Here is an 18,536-nt window from a genome sequence, read left to right on the forward strand (position 1 = left end):
TTGCAAACTGATATGTGACATGTATTAATGCCAAAATAACATGCAAAACAGGCAACAACAAACAGGTTGGGCGACCTGAATGATGGGTCGCCACTGGTTGTATCCTTGTTTACTCTTCAGAGCGCAATGGTGCACAACTGATGCATTTTCCATTGTATAATTTCGCTTGACTGTGAGAACCAAAAGTTATTTAAGGTTTGTATATATTTTTTTGAGTATATACCCTATTTCATGTCACTGGAGTAGGCTAGCCTGAAGGCCTACATTTCATTTTTTTTTCACGGCATCCAGACCTAGTTGCCAACCCCAGTTGTATATTGTAAATACCATCAACGCCTTCACCATCATTCAGATACTTCAAATATGTGTGGATTTAATGCTAAACTTGAAGAAATTGTCTCTGTGAAGTAAAATCACAGAACAAAAAGATGCAACATTTTCAAAGATTTTAATGATACAGTTCATATAAGGAAAAGAGTCAATTGAAATAAATAAATTAGGTCATAATCTATTGATTTCACATGACTGGGAATACAGAAATGCATCTGTTGGTCAAGGATACTGTACCTATAAAAAAAAAGTAGGGACATGAATCAGAAAACAAGTCAGTATCTGGTTTGACCATCATTTGCTCTACACATCTCATTCAGATAGAGTTGGTCAGGCTGTTGTTTGTGGCCTGTGGAATGTTGTCCCACTCCTCTTCAATGGCTGTGCGAAGTTGTTGGATATTGGCGATAAGTGAAACATGCTGTCTTACAGGTTGATCCTGTTAAAGTGTGGGATCCTGTTACGATGCTTGCTTCAGCTCCTCCAGTGAGACGGCTGACTGAAGGGGAGTGTAGAGTATTTGTACGAGCTGTTTCGTTGTCGTCTGGCAAGACGATCGGAGGAGCGTGAGAGGTCTGCCACCACGTTATCCCTCCCCGGAGTGAACTTCAGCTGATAGTCATACTGTCTGAGGCAGTAGGCCCATCTGTTGAACCTGAAGTGGCTTGTGGCCAGTTCCGTATGCCGACAGTAGCGTAGTGAGGGACTGGTGGCTGGGTCGAAATGTGAACAGCCGGCCATATAAGTAGAGGTGCCACATTTCGTACGCCCAGACACAGGCCAGTGCTTCTCGTTCACCCACAGAGTACCGTTGTTTAGTGGGGCTCAGGGTTCTTGAGGTGAAGGCGACGGGCCTCTCAATGCCACTCTGCAGCTGTGAGAGGAGAGGACAGCTCCCAGTGTTCCATCTGAGGTGTCACAGGTGACAATGGTGAGGCAGATGGGGTCAAAGTGAGCAAATTGAGGTCATATCTCATCTCACATGCAGATAGACTAAAACATATACAGATATAGCCAGTTTTTCAGAATGTGCCTTGGTTCCTCGCCGGTTAAATTTTAGTTACTTGTACTTGCCAAAGCCTTTAATATGATGTGTAACACGATACTCAAATAAAACAGTTTTACTATTATAATCAACATTTACAAAACAGTATCCTTCCTAACCCCATTCTTCATTGAATTCTGATACTTGTTCTTATTTGGGTATCATGAAAAAGGGTAATATTCACAAGCTTTAGTTTCACATTTGATAAAATAATATAACAGTAAATAATACTGAGGAGTGGGTTATAAGGTAGAATATAAAACATTTGAGGTACTGATAGCTTGGCACCACATACAGTCAACATTTTGATTTAAGCTTTCAGAATGTTTAACATCAGCATTTTTCAAGAAAACTGCTTCTAGTTGAAGAGAAAATAATACAATATGGCTGTCATTGTAGTAAAACTATTTTATGGAAGAAGCGCCCTGCCTGATTGGTACATGATTGTCTCATCCATCTCCATTGGCCCTTGTCTCATGAGTGGTGGGATGCTATTGGTTGAAAGGTCTGAGCCCGTGTCCATGACGGGCACCATATTTGGCATGACCATGCCCATCTCTCTGGAAGGGGGTACTGCCAGCACCCCAAACTCCACCTCAAAGCTCCCCTTCGCCTCTCCATTCTCACGGCGTATCAGCATCTCATATTCCCCGAACCGTATCAGGGCCTTACCAGGCAGCTCTGCCCTCTCCAGGAACCCCAGCTCAAACCCATTGACAGTCACACGTCCCTTCTGGCTGAGGTTCTGCACAGAAAATAGCATGTCCGGGCTGTTGGAGGTGCGGTAGGCCTGCAAGGACAGCTGCTTGCGGGAGACACGGGGGTCGGCCAGCACGAAGGTGCAGGCCTGGGCATCCCGGCCCAGCCTCACTGGGTCCTCGGCCTGGAGCTTGTGTCTGGTTTCCAAAGGCAACATGCGGTACAGAGCCCTGGAAGCCTGCTGGGGGTGGTAGAGCTGGATCTGGAGGCATGTCATCAGCTCCTCTGTTTCCACAGTGTGAGACACCTCCATGATGGATCTTATGATGGCTGATGCAATTGAAGGGATGTTGTCTTTCACTTTCTGGTTAACTTGGTCTAAAAGAAAAACAGAGAGGAATATTCAAATGGATTACCTTTTTGTTATTCTGGCACTAAATAAGTCTCATTACTAGACAGAGAATAACAGCTCAGATAGAGGATGTCAGAGGGTGATGGAATGAAAAACACTTAATTATATTACTCTAATCCATAGGAAGAATATTCAGGGTATTTCCATAAAGCAGTACAAAATCTCAAGGTGCTTTGTTATTTGTTCTAACATTTTTAGTTCTTAGAATTGCATCATCATTCCACACCCTCAGCCTGTCAGCATTTCCTCTAAAAAGTTAACTGGCTTAAAGTAATTCCACTGTGATACGAATGTAGCCTTTTTCAAGTATACACAGGGAAACGGCTTAGGATAGACTGCTTTTTCACAAAGGTCATTCTATATTTTCATCAGAGAAAGGTGAATGACATGTTAGATATATAATCTGTAAATATCTTCCACACTTCTTTTTCTTAAGCACCAATGACAATACTAGGTTTGTCTGACATTTTAATGAGAATCACATATGACATTCGTTCAAACAAAACCATTCTGAATGTTCACTTCCAAACTTGCTATATTTTACCTGTAAAATTGGGTAGGCTGTAGGATTATTTATTTTGCTTGTAGCGTCTCGAAAGATCGGGCTATATTATACAGTAGGCTGTCTCCGACGGTTGACTTGCTTTGTTTACTGGAACCAGTACAACTGTTGCCTATTGGCGCACAAAGTGTTGCGTCAACTATAACGGGTATCGGAGGATACTGCTGGGACCAAAAAAACAGGAAGGGGGTGATCCTTACGTCGGCCAGAACCAGCAGCACTATACATAGCACCACCAGTGGCAGTGAACTGCTGCTAGTCATAATCCGGTTATAGCTCGATGTTTAGGGAACGTCTGATTATGCTTTCACCTTGGCAGGTTCAATACAACTTCCTTACGATTTTCAGTAACATGCAGGCTCATAGGGCTATTTTATGACCGTGTGAGTACAGTCGACAAAGGAGCAGTATCAGTTAAACCAACTAGCTTCTTATCTGTGATGAGATTGCATGTCAAATTAACTTTTGGGGAAAGGGGGCTATTGTCAATCATCGACTGCCATCTGTAATCAGCATGCCAAAACCCCGAATCGTGGTTGCCTGCGACACATAGCTCTACAGATCATGGTGATAATAAAGTGAAGAGTGTCTATATGTGTTCAATAAAGTACTGTAACGACCCTGGGTTTATAAGCGCAGAAACGACCCTGCCGCACGAGCATGCTTTTGCGGTACAGTCGATAGCGCGCCGGACCTCGGGCTTGAAGGTCGAGGGTTCGAGACCTGCTTACTGCTGTTTCATTACAATACGTATACCAGGCAAGCTAATATCATAAGTCATACTATTCGAAGTAGTTGGTACGAATAGTGGCACAATCATAGTATTATGTACCTAGCTAGGCTAATAAATAACCTCAACTTGCCTAAGCAGTTTCAAGCTATTCACTGTTTGCTCATGTGACTGATGGTCCGTATTACGTGCCTACTCTTGGCGTTAGTAACGCTGTAATAACTTAATGTCATTGGTCAATTCACAGGCTAATCAAAGAACAATGGTTGTCTAACCAATCAGCTAGCATAACGCATCTCAGCAGGCTAGGGGGTTTTCCGCTCTTAGAACGCGGTGTAGACATTTTTATACGAAAGTGAAGTAACCAACGTTCCGATTGAGGTAAGTGTACTATTCAATATTTCTGGTCGATAACATCTTTAAAAAACTGCTGTACTAAAACATTTGAAATTGACTCGAGGTTTATCCTTATGGAATTTCTACCCGTACTGAAGAATGTTATCAGTGTTTTTGCAGTAACAAACTTTTGGAGTGCCTCTTCACGGACGTATAACGTTACAGGCGTGTTGTAGAGGTGGCGAATAACTAGCTAGCGCATTTGCCAAGTTAGCTACTTAAAAAAAAACAAGTTTTATTTCACCTTTATTTAACCAGGTTGGCAAGTTGAGAACACGTTCTCATTTACAATTGCGACCTGGCCAAGATAAAGCAAAGCAGTTCGACACATACAACAACACAAAGTTACACATGGAGTAAAACAGACATGCAGTCAATAATACAGTAGAAAAATAAGTATATACAATGTGAGCAAATGAGGTGAGAAGGGGAGTAAAGGCAAAAAAAGGCCATGGTGGCGAAGTAAATACAATATAGCAAGTAAAACACTGGAATGGTAGATTTGCAGTGGAAGAATGTGCAATGTAGAGATAGAAATAATGGGGTGCAAAGGAGCTAAATAAATAAATACAGTAGGGGGAGAGGTTGTTGTTTGGGCTAAATTATAGATGGGCTATGTACAGGTGCAGTAATCTGAGCTGCTCTGACAGCTGGTGGTTAAAGCTAGTGAGGGAGATACATTTCAGAGATTTTTGTAGTTTGTTCCAGTCATTGGCAGCAGAGAACTGGAAGGAAGAATTGGTTTTGGGGGTGACCAGAGAGATATACCTGCTGGAGCGCGTGCTACAGGTGGGTGCTGCTATGGTGACCAGCGAGCTGAGATAAGGGGAGACTTTACCTAGAAGGGTCTTGTAGATGACCTGGTGCCAGTGAGTTTGGCGACGAGTATGAAGCGAGGGCCAGCCAACGAGAGCGTACAGGTCGCAGTGGTGGGTAGTATATGGGGTTTTGGTGACAAAACGGATGGCACTGTGATAGACTGCATCCAATTTATTGAGTAGGGTATTTGAGGCTATTTTGTAAATAACATCGCCGAAGTCGAGGACCGGTAGGATGGTCAGTTTTACAAGGGTATGTTTGGCATGATGAGTGAAGGATGCTTTGTTGCGAAATAGGAAGCCAATTCTAGATTTACCTTTGATTTGGAGATGTTTGATTTGAGTCTGGAAGGAGAGTTTACAGTCTAACCAGACACCTAGGTATTTGTAATTGTCCACATATTCTAAGTCAGAATCGTCCAGAGTAGTGATGTTGGACAGGCGTGCAGTTGCAGGCAGTGATCGGTTGAAGAGCATGCATTTAGTTTTATTTGTATTTAAGAGCAATTGGAGGCCACGGAAGGAGAGTTGTGTGGCATTGAAGCTCGTCTGGAGGGTTGTTAACACAGTGTCCAAAGAAGGGCCAGAAGTATACAGAATGGTGTCGTCTGCGTAGAGGTGGATCAGAGACTCACCAGCAGCAAGAGCGACATCATTGATGTATACAGAGAAGAGAGTCGGTCCAAGAATTGAACACTGTGGCACCCCCATGGAGACTGCCAGAGGCCCGGACAACAGACCCTCCGATTTGACACACTGAACTCTATCAGAGAAGTAGATGGTGAACCAGGCGAGGCAATCATTTGAGAAACCAAGGCTGTCGAGTCTGCCGATGAGGATGTGGTGATTGACAGAGTCGAAAGCCTTGGCCAGGTCAATGAATACAGCTGCACAGTATTGTTTCTTATCGATGGCGGTTAAGATATCGTTTAAGACCTTGAGCGTGGCTGAGGTGCACCCATGACCAGCTCTGAAACCAGATTGCATAGCGGAGAAGGTATGGTGGGATTCGAAATGGTCAGTAATCTGTTTGTTGACTTGTCTTTCGAAGACCTTAAAGGCAGGGCAGGATAGATATAGGTCTGTAGCAGTTTGGGTCAAGAGTGTCCCCCCCTTTGAAGAAGGGGATGACCGCAGCTGCTTTCCAATCGTTGGGAAACTCAAACGACACGAAAGAGAGGTTGAACAGGCTAGTAATAGGAGTTGCAACAAATTCTGCAGATCATTTTTAGAAAGAAAGGGTCCAGATTGTCTAGCCCGGCTGATTTGTAGGGGTCCAGATCATGCAGCTCTTTCAGAACATCAGCTGACTGGATTTGGGAGAAGGAGAAATGGGCAAGGCTTGGGCGAGTTGCTGTGGGGGGTGCAGTGCTGTTGACCGGGGTATGGGTAGCCAGGTGGAAAGCATGGCCAGCTGTAGAAAAATGCTTATTGAAATTCTCAATTATAGTGGATTTATTGGTGGTGACAGTGTTTCCTGTCCTCAGTGCAGTGGGCAGCTGGGAGGAGGTGTTCTTATTCTCCATGGACTTTACAGTGTCCCAGAACTTTTTTGAGTTTGTGTTGCAGGAAGCAAATTTCTGCTTAGAAAAGCCAAGGCTAGCTTTTTCAACTGCCTGTGTATATTGGTGTCTAGCTTCCCTGAAACGTTGCATATCACGGGGGCTGTTCGATGCTAATGCAGAACGCCATAGGATGTTTTTGTGTTGGTTAAGGGCAGTCCGGTCTGGAGAGAACCAAGGGCTATATCTGTTCCTGGTTCTAAATTTCTTGATTGGGTCATGCTTATTTAAGATGGTGGGGAAGGCATTTAAAAAAAATAACCAGGCATCATCTACAGACGGGATGAGATCAATATCCTTCCAGGTAACCGGGCCAGGTCGATTAGAAAGGCCTGCTCGCTGAAGTGTTTTAGGTAGCGTTTGACAGTGATGAGTGGAGGTTGTTTGACCGCTGACCCATTACGGACGCAGGCAATGAGGCAGTGATCGCTGAGAACTTAGTTAAAAACAGCAGAGGTGTATTTAGAGGGCAAGTTGGTTAGGATGATATCTATGAGGGTGCCCGTGTTTACGGCTTTGGGGTGGTACCTGGTAGGTTCATTGATAATTCGTGTGAGATTGAGGGCATCAAGTTTAGATTGTTTGATGGCTGAGGTATTAAGCATGTTCCAGTTTAGGTCGCCTAGCAGCACAAGCTCTGAAGATAGATGGGGGGCAATCAGTTCACATATGGTGTCCAGAGCACAGCTGGGGGCAGAGGGTGGTCTATAGCAGGCGGCAATGGTGAGAGACTTGATTTTAGAGAGGTGGATTTTTAAAAGTAGAAGTTCAAATTGTTTGGGTACAGACCTGGATAGTAGGACAGAACTCTGCAGGCTATCTTTGCAGTAGATTGCAACACCGCCCCCTTTGGCCGTTCTATCTTGTCTGAAAATGTTGTAGTTAGGGATGGAGATTTCAGAATTTTTGGTGGTCTTCCTAAGCCAGGATTCAGACACCGCTAGAACATCCGGGTTGGCAGAGTGTGCTAAAGCAGTGAATAAAACAAACTTAGGAGGCTTCTAATGTTAACATGCATGAAACCAAGGCTATTACGGTTACAGAAGTCATCAAAAGAGAGCGCCTGGGGAATAGGAGTGGACCTAGGCACTGCAGGGCCTGGATTCACCTCTACATCACCAGAGGAACAGAGGAGGACTAGGATAAGGGTACGGCTAAAAGCTATGACAATTGGTCGTCTAGAACGTCTGGAACAGAGAGTAAAAGGAGGTTTCTGGGGGCGATAAAATAGCTTCAAGGTATAATGTACAGACAAAGGTATGGTAGGATGTGAATACAGTGGAGGTAAACCAAGGTATTGAGTGATGATGAGAGAGATATTGTCTCTAAAAACATAATTGAAACCAAGTGATGTCATCGCATGTGTGGGTGGTGGAACTGAAAGGTTGGATGAGGTATAATGAGCAGGGCTAGAGGCTCTACAGTGAAATAAGCCAATAAACACTAACCAGAACAGCAATGGACAAGGCATATTGACATAAAGGAGGGGCATGCTTAGTCGAGTGATCATAAGGGTCCAGTGAGTAGTGAGGTTGGTTGGGGTAACGGCGATTCAGACAGCTAGCCGGGTCATCGGTAGCAAGCTAGCATAGGATGGAGGTCTGTTTTTAGCCACCTGGTGCGTTTCCATCGGTAGATGGAAGTGGTGTTCCCTTATGGTAGAGGGGATCAATCCAATTGGCAAAATAAAAATATAGTTATAGTTACCCAAGAAAAATTGTCCGATAGACCTATTCAGATAGCAGCCAATAAGACAGCTAATGATTAGCGGGCTACAGATGGGCGTTCAGGTAACGTTGCGACGGAGGGGCCAGTTGGATAACTCCCTCAGGCAGATAATGTCAGTAGTCCAGTCGTGAAGGCCCGGTGGGGCTCCGCATCGGCAGTAAAACGGTTCCGGATAGGTGATTGTAGCCCAGGAGTGGCTGATGGAAATCTTCAGCTGGCTAGCTCCGGAATAATTGATGTTTGAAAAGAAAAAGAAAAAGAGAGAAAGCATGTGTAAGAGAGCTCTGCGAAAAATCGTAATTCTTAATCCTCTCATTGGCACTGCTGTTTTGTAGGCAACGATTGAGCTAAACATAAATCATGTATTGGTAAAAGTGAGGAACTGATGTAGAGTATTAATTTGACCATTTAGATTGAAAGTGTCTCACAAGTTGCTGCTGATGAGAATGGAACGATGAATGTAGATTGTTTATAAATGAAACACGTGTTCGCGCCGGTTGACTTGTGTGTGGTTCGCCCTCTTTCCAGGTGTATTTATTTCAACAAGATTTGCGTCCTCGTTACAGCCATCGCATCCTGATGCACACAGCATTCATCTGTGGCTGAGCGCGTTTCATTCTCAGGAGCAATTGTAATGTTTGACTTCTCGTCATCGAAAACATTTTTATTACACTTGTATTGTTTTGGCCTTTTTTGGTTTGTATTATTTTAGTATTGTGCTTTAGCTACCTTTTTAGTCTCTGGCTCCCAGAAGCCTTTGAGCCGTGCATATTTCTTTTTGAGCCGTGCATATTTCTTTTACGTTCCAATATTTAGTCTTGATATACTGTAATGTGTCATTATACAAACTTTTGCTGATAAGTCACACTTCTTAAATTTGATGAATGGAAGCATCAACACGTTAGGATGCTACAAGTAGGATGTTACTATTAGCAAATAATCGTGACTGTATATCGACTTAAATACGAACCATCTTGTTTCCTTGTTCAATCTGAAGTTATGCGACAATGTACAACGGCATAATAAAACCACTACGATGGACTACAACAATTGACTAGTTGGTTAATTTGTAAATGATCAAATATTTGCTTATGGTAGCTCGTTACCCCAATGTGGATAACGTTGTTTTTTTTGTCATCAGAGGACAAACTGAATTGTATAATAATTGTTTTAATTTTTGGATCTCTTAACATCTTATCGCAGATTCTTATCACAATCAGTGGTCCGATGGCAGATGATCAGTTGCTTCTCATTGAATTGTGATCATGTGAAGGGGGTTATGTGCCTGATGATAAATGAAGATTCGTCCTCTACCAATGTGAAATAACGTTATCACTTGTGTCTCCCCTGAACTTCAAGCGCTCAATCACAATTGAACTAAATCTAAATCAACCCCTTCACTGCCCATCAATTTATTTAGGTGTCATGGGTTGGATTGTCATTGTCATGTCCCCAGTTCTCAACATATTACACTTGGCATGATGGTGTTATGAGCACCCTTGCTCTTGGAGCATCTCTGGAGAGATGTTCTTGGCAAAGCCTGCAGTAACTTAACCAGGTAAAAGATGTGAATCAAGATCAGTTGTATGAAACTAAGAGTTAAGCGTGATGAATTTAGGTACACATGAGTCAAGGTCTTTCCCAATTTATTAGTACAGGAGAATGGCAAATGACCTCTGTTTGCTTGATTTAGGCCTGGCATGAACAGGTAAGGTTTTGTTTTTTTGGACTTCCTTTCCAAAACTAAAAAGCAATATGGCTGCGTTTAGACGGGCATTCCAAGTGTCATATATTTTCCCCACTAATTCGTATTGTGACCAATCACATCAGTTCTTTTCACATCAGATCATTTTCAGAGCTGAGCTGATTGGTCAAAAGGCCAATTTAGTGAAAAGAATATCAGATATGGGCTGCGTGCATAAATGCAACCATTGTCAACCAAATGTCTAAAGGGTCAATCTGGGATTCATCAACATTTTGGGACTTATGTTAATGATGTAAAGGCCTAGCCATTGATTCTTGAAGAATACAACTTAAATGCCTCATGACCTTCAACTGCCCTACACAGAAATATGTTCATCAGAACCCCAAATATAAGCTTGTCTTACTCAATTCTTTGTAAACAAACTGCAGCTTCAAAACTGAAATTTTTAGCTCATATATGGTCGGTCCTTGTACCAATCGCTCAGTCTATGAATTTGAGTGGTTAACCCACATTTCTTAAGCCTCATCACCACTTGTTTGGTTAACAGCTGCACTTTAAACATACAGTGCATTCGGAAAGTATTCTGACCCCTTGACTTTTCACATTGTTACATTGTAGCCATATTCTAATGGATAAAAATATATATATGTTCTATCAATCTACACACAATACCCCATAATGACCAAGCGAAAACAGGTTTTTGGAAAGTTTTACAAATGTATAAAAAAGAGGAATACCTTATTTACATAAGTATTCAGACCCTTTGCTATGAGACAATTGAGATCAGGTGCATCCTGTTTCCATTTATCATCCTTGATGTTTCTCCAACTTGATATTAGTCTACTTTTGGCCAATTCAATTGATTAGACAGGATTTGGAACGGCACACACCTGTCTAAGGTCCCACATCTGACAGTGCATGTCAGAGCAAAAACCAAGCCATGAGGTTGAAGAAATTGTCTGTAGAAAGCCGAGAAAGAAGAAGAGTACCAAACAATTTCTGCGACATTGAAGGTCCCCAAGATCACAGTGGCCTCCATTCTTAAATGGAAGAAGTTTTGAACCACCAATATTTCCTAGAGCTGGCTTCCTGGCCAAACTGAGCAATCGGAGGAGAAGGCCTTGGTCAAGGAGGAGACCAAGAACCCGATGGGCACTCTGACAGAGCTCCAGAGTTCCTCTGTGGAGATGGTTGTCCTTCTGGAAGGTTCTCCCATCTCTGCAGCCTTTGTGGTAGAGTGGCCAGACGGAAGCCACTCTTCAGTAAAAGGCACCTAACATCCCGCTTGGAGTTTACCAAAAGGCACCCAAAGGACTGACCATGAGAAACAAGCTTCTCTGGTCTGATGAAACCAATAATTAATTATTTAGCCTGAATGCCAAGCGTCACGTTTGAAGGAAACCTGGCACCATCCCTACAGTGAAGCAAGGTTGTGGCAGCATCATGCTTTGGGGATGTTTTTCAGCGGCAGGGACTGGGAGACTAGTCAGGATCGAAGGAAAACGAACAAAGCAAAGTACAGAGATCCTTGATAAAAACGTGCTCAGGACCTTAGACTGGGGTGAAGGTACACATTCCAACAGGACAACGACCCTAAGCGCACAGCCAATACAACACAGGAGTGGCTTTGGGACAAGTCTCTGAATGCCTTTTAATCCGATCGAACATCTATTGAGAGACCTAAAAATAGCTGTGCAGTGACGCTCCCCATCAAACCTTACAGAGCTTGAGAGGATCTGCAGAGAAGAATGGGAGAAACTCCCCAAATACAAGCTTGTTGCGTCATACCCAAGAAGACTCGAGGCTGTAATCGCTTCCAAAGGTGCATCAACAAAGTACTAAGTAAAGGGTCTAAATACTTATGTTAATGTGATATCTGTTTTTTATTTGTAATACATTTGCAAAAATGTCTAAACCTGTATTTGCTTTGTCATTATGGGATTTTGTGTGTAGATTGAGGGGCGAAAACTTAATCAATTTTAGAATAAGGCTGTAATGTAACAAAATGTGGAAAAAGTCAAGGGGTCTGAACTCTTTCCGAATGCTCTGTAAACATGATTTTGGTTGTGGAAATGTTTTACGTCGTTGTGAAGGATTCAGATTTGTTTAAAATATATACTGAACAAAAATATAAACGCAACATGCTATAATTTCATCTATTTTACTGAGTTTAACAGTTCATATAAGGGAATCACTCAAATTAAATTAATTAGGTCCTAATCTATGAACCTAACATAACTGGGAATACAGATATGCATCTGTTGTTCACTGATACCTCAAAAAAGAGATAGGGGCGTGGATCAGAAAACCAGTCCGTATCTGGTGTGACCATTTGCCTCATGCAGTGTGACACATCCCCCTTCGCATAGAGTTGGTCAGGCTGTTGTTTGTGGCCTGTGAAATGTCGTCCCACTCCTATTCAATGGCTGTGCGAAGTTGCTGGATATTGGCGGGAACTGGCACACGCTGTCGTACACGTGATTTCAGAGCATCCCAAACATGCTCAATCATTGACATGTCTGAGTATGCAGGCCATGAAAGAACTGGGAAATTTTCAGCATCCAGGAATTGTGTACAGATCTTTGCGACATGGAGGCGTGAATTATCGTGCTGAAACACGAGGTGATGACTGTATGAATGGCATGACAATGGGCTTCAGGGGCTCGGCACGGTTTCTTTCTGCATTCAAATTGCCATAGATAAAAGGCAGTTGTGTTCGTTGTCCCTGGCTTATGCCTGCCCATACCATAACCCCACCGCAACCATGGGGCACACTGTTCACAACGTTGACATCAGCAAACAGCTAGCCCACAAAATGCCATACACAAGGTCTATGGTTGTGAGGCCGGTTGGACATACTGCCAAATTCTCTAAAATGACGGAGGCGGCTTATTGTAGAGAAATTAACATTCAGTTCTCTGGCAACAGTTCTAGTTGACATTCCTGCAGTCAGTATGCCAGTATGCAGTCCCCCAACTAGAGACGTCTGTGGCATTGTTTTGTGTAACAAATCTGCACATTTTAGAGTGGTCTTTTATTTTCCCCAGCACAAGATGTACCTGTGTAATGATCATGCTGTTTAATCAGCTCCTTGATATGCCACAGCTGTCAGGTGCATGGATTATATTGGCAAAGGAGAAATTATCACTAACAGGGATGTAAAGAAATTTTTGCCCAAAATTGGAGAAATAAGCTTTTTTTTGTGTGTGTGTATGGGAAATGTCTTGGTCTTTTGTGTCAGCTCTTGAAATGTGTGACCAACACTTCACATGTTGTTTATATTTTTGTTCAGTGTAATTCCATCCATAAGCAAGCATGGACAAAGTCTTAAAGTCAGCAGGTACATATTGATTTAGGGGATGTATTCATTAGTGTACACCAAAGTGAAACATTTAGCAACGAAAACAAGCGTTTCTAATTGTACAAGTTAATGCTACTGAGTCCCCCTCTGTTTCGGCCCGTTTGGTTCCTATTGAATGCACCCCTTTGTTTGAAGTTCAAGGCCCCTGGTAAGTTAGAAAATTAGAATTTATTAAGCATTCATATGTATTTTAACCTATGCTGTAAAATAGTTGTATTGGTCTGTACAGCTGTATACACCCCCCTAATAAAATATTTTAAAAACCACGATCTTGTTTGTTCACTCAGGGTTACTAGTGCCCTTTCCAAATGAGGGTACTGTACATAATGTTGGAAGGCTGGCCACACGAGACTACAGATGTGTTTACAGATCATGTATAATTTCCGTTGGGGGGTAGCCTACAGATAATCTATCGTTTTCTATGAACCCAAATATCCATCTGAGATCCTTTTGGTTTGGCTGTGGTGTGTTCCCTTTATGGAAGCCTACTGCCCTCTGCTGGATAGATGATATACACGCTGATCAAAGAAGTCAAAACATAGCTGTATGTGCTTCTCAAAATCCCCTTGCACCACAATGGTCCCACTCTTACCCAATAAAAAGTCATCTAAAACATCTGTATGTATTTAAAAAGATTGTTACAAGTGTTAGTAGAATGTATTAGATAAAAGACAGAATCTATTAGTGAAGGTGCTGGAGGCCAAAGGGAAAAAGTCTCAGCATACTTCCAGTCAGATGCAAATGTCTTTAAATGTCGCTGAGCTTTCGGTCAGTCTCCACAAACAATAGTGTGACATATACAATGCCTTCGGAAAGTATTCAGACTACTTGCCTTATTCTAAAATGGGTTAAATAAAATAATCCTCAGCAATCTGCACACAATACCAAATGACTAAGCGAAAACAGTTTTAGATTTCTCTTCAAATGTATTAAAATAAAAATACCTTATTTACACAGGTATTCAAACCCTTTGCTATGAGACTCAAAATTGAGCTCAGGTGCATCATGTTTCCATTGATCATCCTTCAGATATTTCTACAACTTGATTTGAGTCCACTTGTGGTAAATTCAATTGATTGGACATAATTTGGAATGGCACACAACTGTCTATATAAGGTCCCACAGTTGACAGTGCATGTCAGAGCGAAAACCATGCCATAAGGTCGAAGGAATTGTCCGTAGCACTCAGAGACAGGATTGTGTCGAGGCACAGATCTGGGGAATGGTACCAAAACATGTATGCAGCGTTGAAGATCCCCAAGAACACAGTGGCCCTCCATCATTCTTAATTGGAATAAGTCTGGAGCCACCAAGACTTCCTATTGCTGGCTGTCCGACCAAACTGAGCAATCGGGGGAGAAGTGCCTTGGTCAGGGAGGTGACCAAGAACCTGATGGTCACTCTGACAGAGCTCTAGGGTTCTTCTGTGGAGAACCTTTAAGAAGGGCAACCATCTCTGCAGCACTTCACCAATCAGGCCTTTATGGTAGAGTGGCCAGATGGAAGCCACTCCTCAGTAAAAGGCCATGACCGCCAGCTTGGAGTTTGCCAAAAGGCACCTAAAGACTCTTGACCATGAGAAAGAAGATTCTCTGGTCTGTTGAAACTCTTTGACCTGAATGCCAAGTGTCACGTCTGGAGGAAACCTGCCACCATCTTAACGGTGAAGCATGGTGATGCTTCACTGTAGATGATGCTCCAGAGCGCTCAGGACCTCTGACTGGGGCAAAGGTTCACCTTCCAACAGGACAACGACCCTAAGCACACAGCCAAGGCAACACAGGAGTGGCTTCGGGACAAGTCTCTGAATATCCTTGAGTGGCCCAGCCAGAGCCTGGACTTGAACCCAATCGATCATCTCTGGAGAGACCTGAAAATAGCTGTACAGCAACACTCCCCATCCAACCTTACAGAGCTTGAGAGGATCTGCAGAGAAGAATGGGAGAAACTCCCCAAATACAGGTGTGCCAAGCTTGTTGCGTCATACCCAAGATGACTCGAGGCTGTAATTGCTGCCAGAGGTGCTTCAACAAAGTACTGAGTAAAGGGTCTGAATACTTATGTAAATGTAATATTTCTGTTTTATTTTGAATAAATTAGCAAAACTTTCTACAAACCTGTTTTTCTTTGTCATTATGGGGTATTGTGTAGATTGATGATAAAAAAAACAATTTAATCAATTTTAGAGTAAGGCTGTAACCTAACAAATGTGGAAAAAGTCAAGTGTTCTGAATACCTTCCGGAGGCACTGTAAGGCCACACAGTGAGCCAGAGATAACGACCGCAACACCTGTGGTAATCTAAAGTATCCCAAAGGGTCACTAGATGTCATATAAAATGGAACAATTAAATGTCAGTATAAGGAACCTATACTCTCAAAAAGGGAGCATTACAGCTGAAAAGCGCTCCATAAGGAAAGCAAAGGAAAACACATATAGAACACTATACACAGTGCCTTCAGGAAGTATTCAAACACCTTGGCAATTCCACATTTTGATGTGTTACAGCCTGAATTCAAAATGGATTACCTGGATTTTTTTCTCACCCATCTACACACTATAATGACAAAGCAAAAACATATTGTTTTAGAAATGTTAGCAAATGTATTGAAAATGAAATACAAAAATATCTAATATACATAAGTATTCAAATCGAACTTTGTCACATGCGCAAAATACAACAAGTGTAGACCTTACAGTGAAATGCTTACTTACAAGCCCTTAACCAACAGTGCCGTTCAAGAAGAGTTAAAACATTTCCCCCAAAAAATTATAAAAACTAACACAATAACATAACAAGGCTATATACAGGGGGTACCAGTACCGAGTCAGTGTGTGGGGGTACAGGTTAATTGAGGTCATTTGTACATGCAGGTAGGGGTGAAGTGACTTCATAGAAAGTAAACGGCGTGTAGCAGTGAACAAAACAAATGGAGGGGGAGAATGTAAAGAGTCTGGCCATTTGATTAATTGTTCAGCAGGTTTATGGCTTGGGGTTAGAAGCTGTTTAGCAGCCTTTTGGTCCTAGACTTGTATGCAGCACATGTGAAAGTTGGATTAGATTTTTTTGATTCACACCCCTTTGCTATGATACTCCAAATTGAGCTCCGGTGCATCCAATTTCCTTTGATTTGCCCTGAGACGTCGCTATAGCTTGATTGGAGTGAACTTGTGGCCAATTCAATTGTTTGGACATGATTTAGAAAGAAACACACCTGTCTACATAAGGTCCCACAATTGACAGTGCATGTCATAGGAACTTTGGTTTGGAAAGAGACGTCGCCTGTATAGTGAAGTCAGAGATAGACAGACTTGTAAAGTTGGCTAAGGAACAGAAGTTGGGTTTTGGAGAAACGTCTTCGATGTGTGCTTTGCAAGCCATGCAGCTGGGCAATAGTGGTGAACGGATAGACATGGTTATGGACAGCAAGGAAGAAGAGCTGTGTGTTGAGGAAGAATCTGGACCAGTAGGAGTGACATTTTTGGTGAAAGTGTCTTGGTCAGTGAAAAAATGTGGAGGAGGATGGGTGAGGGATCCTGAGAGGATCACAGTGAGTAGTAGATTTGTGCTGGTATAGAGGGATAGGGTAACGATTGAGTTATGTTTCAGTAAGGTTGGCTTCTTAGCGCTCATAGCAATGGTTTTCAACTGCACCGCAGAAATGGAAAGTAAATCGCAGAAAATAGATGTTGTGGTGGCAGCTTCTGAGAAGTATTTGGGTACATGAGATTTGACTTCAGAAGAGTTAAAGGGTTTGTTGAGTTGTGGTTTCCCATCCTCCCAGGCTGTTGGTATGTATTGGCAGGAACAGATGGGGTCAAAGTAGTGGTTTGCCTCTACATCAACTCCAACGCGGTGGAAGTGTCGACCTACTGTTCACTGCCCTTGGTGGTTAAATGCAGACTTTTCTACCTCCCGAGGGACATTTCAGCTGTTATCGTGAATGTTGTATACATTCCACCTCAGGATAAAAAAATAACAAGCTGGCACAAGGCTATAAACAAGCAAGAAAATCTACACCCAGAGGCTGCTTTTCTGGTTTCTGGCAACTTTAATTATGCGTCACTAAGACACTTGATGCTCAACATCCATCAACACGTCTCCGATGCCACTAGGGGCGATTAAGCTTTTGGGGTGAATGTAGTAATGCAAGTAACAGAGAACTCCTTTTGAAGTTAACACTTTTTTTGTATATCCTGGCGAGGTTTAGAGAGCTCAATTTGGTATGCCTCTTCCACACACAGGGTGGAGTAACCCCTGTCCAGAAAACTTTATCAATAAAGTCCTCTGTCGAATGACACACGTCTGAGCCTATAGAACTGGCTCTTGTGTAAACCTTTAAGGGCACTAGGATGAGTGCTACTTACTAGGAGAAAAGCATTTGTCAGTCTCTTTCTGATACAGAGTGGTGATAAGTTCCTCATTCACATGCCCAAGAATGGACACTCGTATGGTCGTATAATCAATAAAGAACTTCAGGTCAGTGTTCATAATATTAAAAAAGGAAGTTAATTCATGGAGTTTTTGCTCAATGCCAATCCACACATAGAGAATATCATCAACATACCTGAACCATTTGAGGATCTTGGAGAAGGAAGGGTTCCTGGTCTCATCCTCGATTAACTTTGGCTCAAAATAGCCCACATAAATTGGAATAATTAGGGGCAAAGGTGGAGGCCATCGCAACTCCACTAACTTGAAGGAAACATTATTTTACAAGGGCAAAGTAGTTGAGCTTGAGAACTAGAGAAGACAATTCACAGATTAATTAACTTAGTGGTGACATTTCACGTTCCTGTTGGTAATATCCCAGTGCATCTAAGGGAAAGGGCGATACCTTGTCAGTTGTACAACTGAATGCATTCAACTGAAATGTGTCTTCCGCATTTAACCCAACCCCTCTGAATCAGAGAGATGCGGGGCTGCCATAATCGACATCCACGTCTAGGCCTTTTTCATGACAGAAATTAGTAGGCTCTGTAGATCAAATGTTCCCCGCTATTGTGTAAGCAGAATGTATTAGTAAATTATGGTATATATATATATCACATATATATAAACACATTTTTACAATGCACTCACATAAATTGTAGAAATGTACGATGTTTAGACACAATATGACGTTGTGGCTGTGTTAAACTAGTGACGACCGAAACTCTTGCCTTTACCGCCCAACACTGCTTGTCTA

At 42.4% G+C, this 18,536-nt stretch overlaps 1 protein-coding gene across 2 annotated transcripts; it reads right to left on the reverse strand.

Moving 5' to 3' along the window:
• Positions 1-431: 431 nt before the first annotated feature.
• Positions 432-18,214, reverse strand: tifa (TRAF interacting protein with forkhead associated domain). 2 transcript variants are annotated; one of them, XM_029674402.2, is made up of 2 exons: positions 17,916-18,214; positions 432-2,452 (listed from the first exon to the last, which is right to left on the reverse strand). In XM_029674402.2, exons 1-2 carry the CDS (start codon positions 17,959-17,961, stop codon positions 1,785-1,787), a joined length of 714 nt encoding a protein of 237 aa, XP_029530262.2. In that variant the 5' UTR covers positions 17,962-18,214; the 3' UTR covers positions 432-1,784. The 2 variants fall into 2 exon arrangements, with proteins under 2 accessions (XP_029530262.2, XP_029530263.1); XM_029674403.2 differs by lacking the exon at positions 17,916-18,214 and adding an exon at positions 3,031-3,146.
• Between the last annotated feature and the right edge of the window lie 322 nt (positions 18,215-18,536).

Source organism: Oncorhynchus nerka, linkage group LG12 (genome assembly GCF_034236695.1).
Source record: "Oncorhynchus nerka isolate Pitt River linkage group LG12, Oner_Uvic_2.0, whole genome shotgun sequence".
Lineage (NCBI taxonomy): Eukaryota > Metazoa > Chordata > Actinopteri > Salmoniformes > Salmonidae > Oncorhynchus > Oncorhynchus nerka.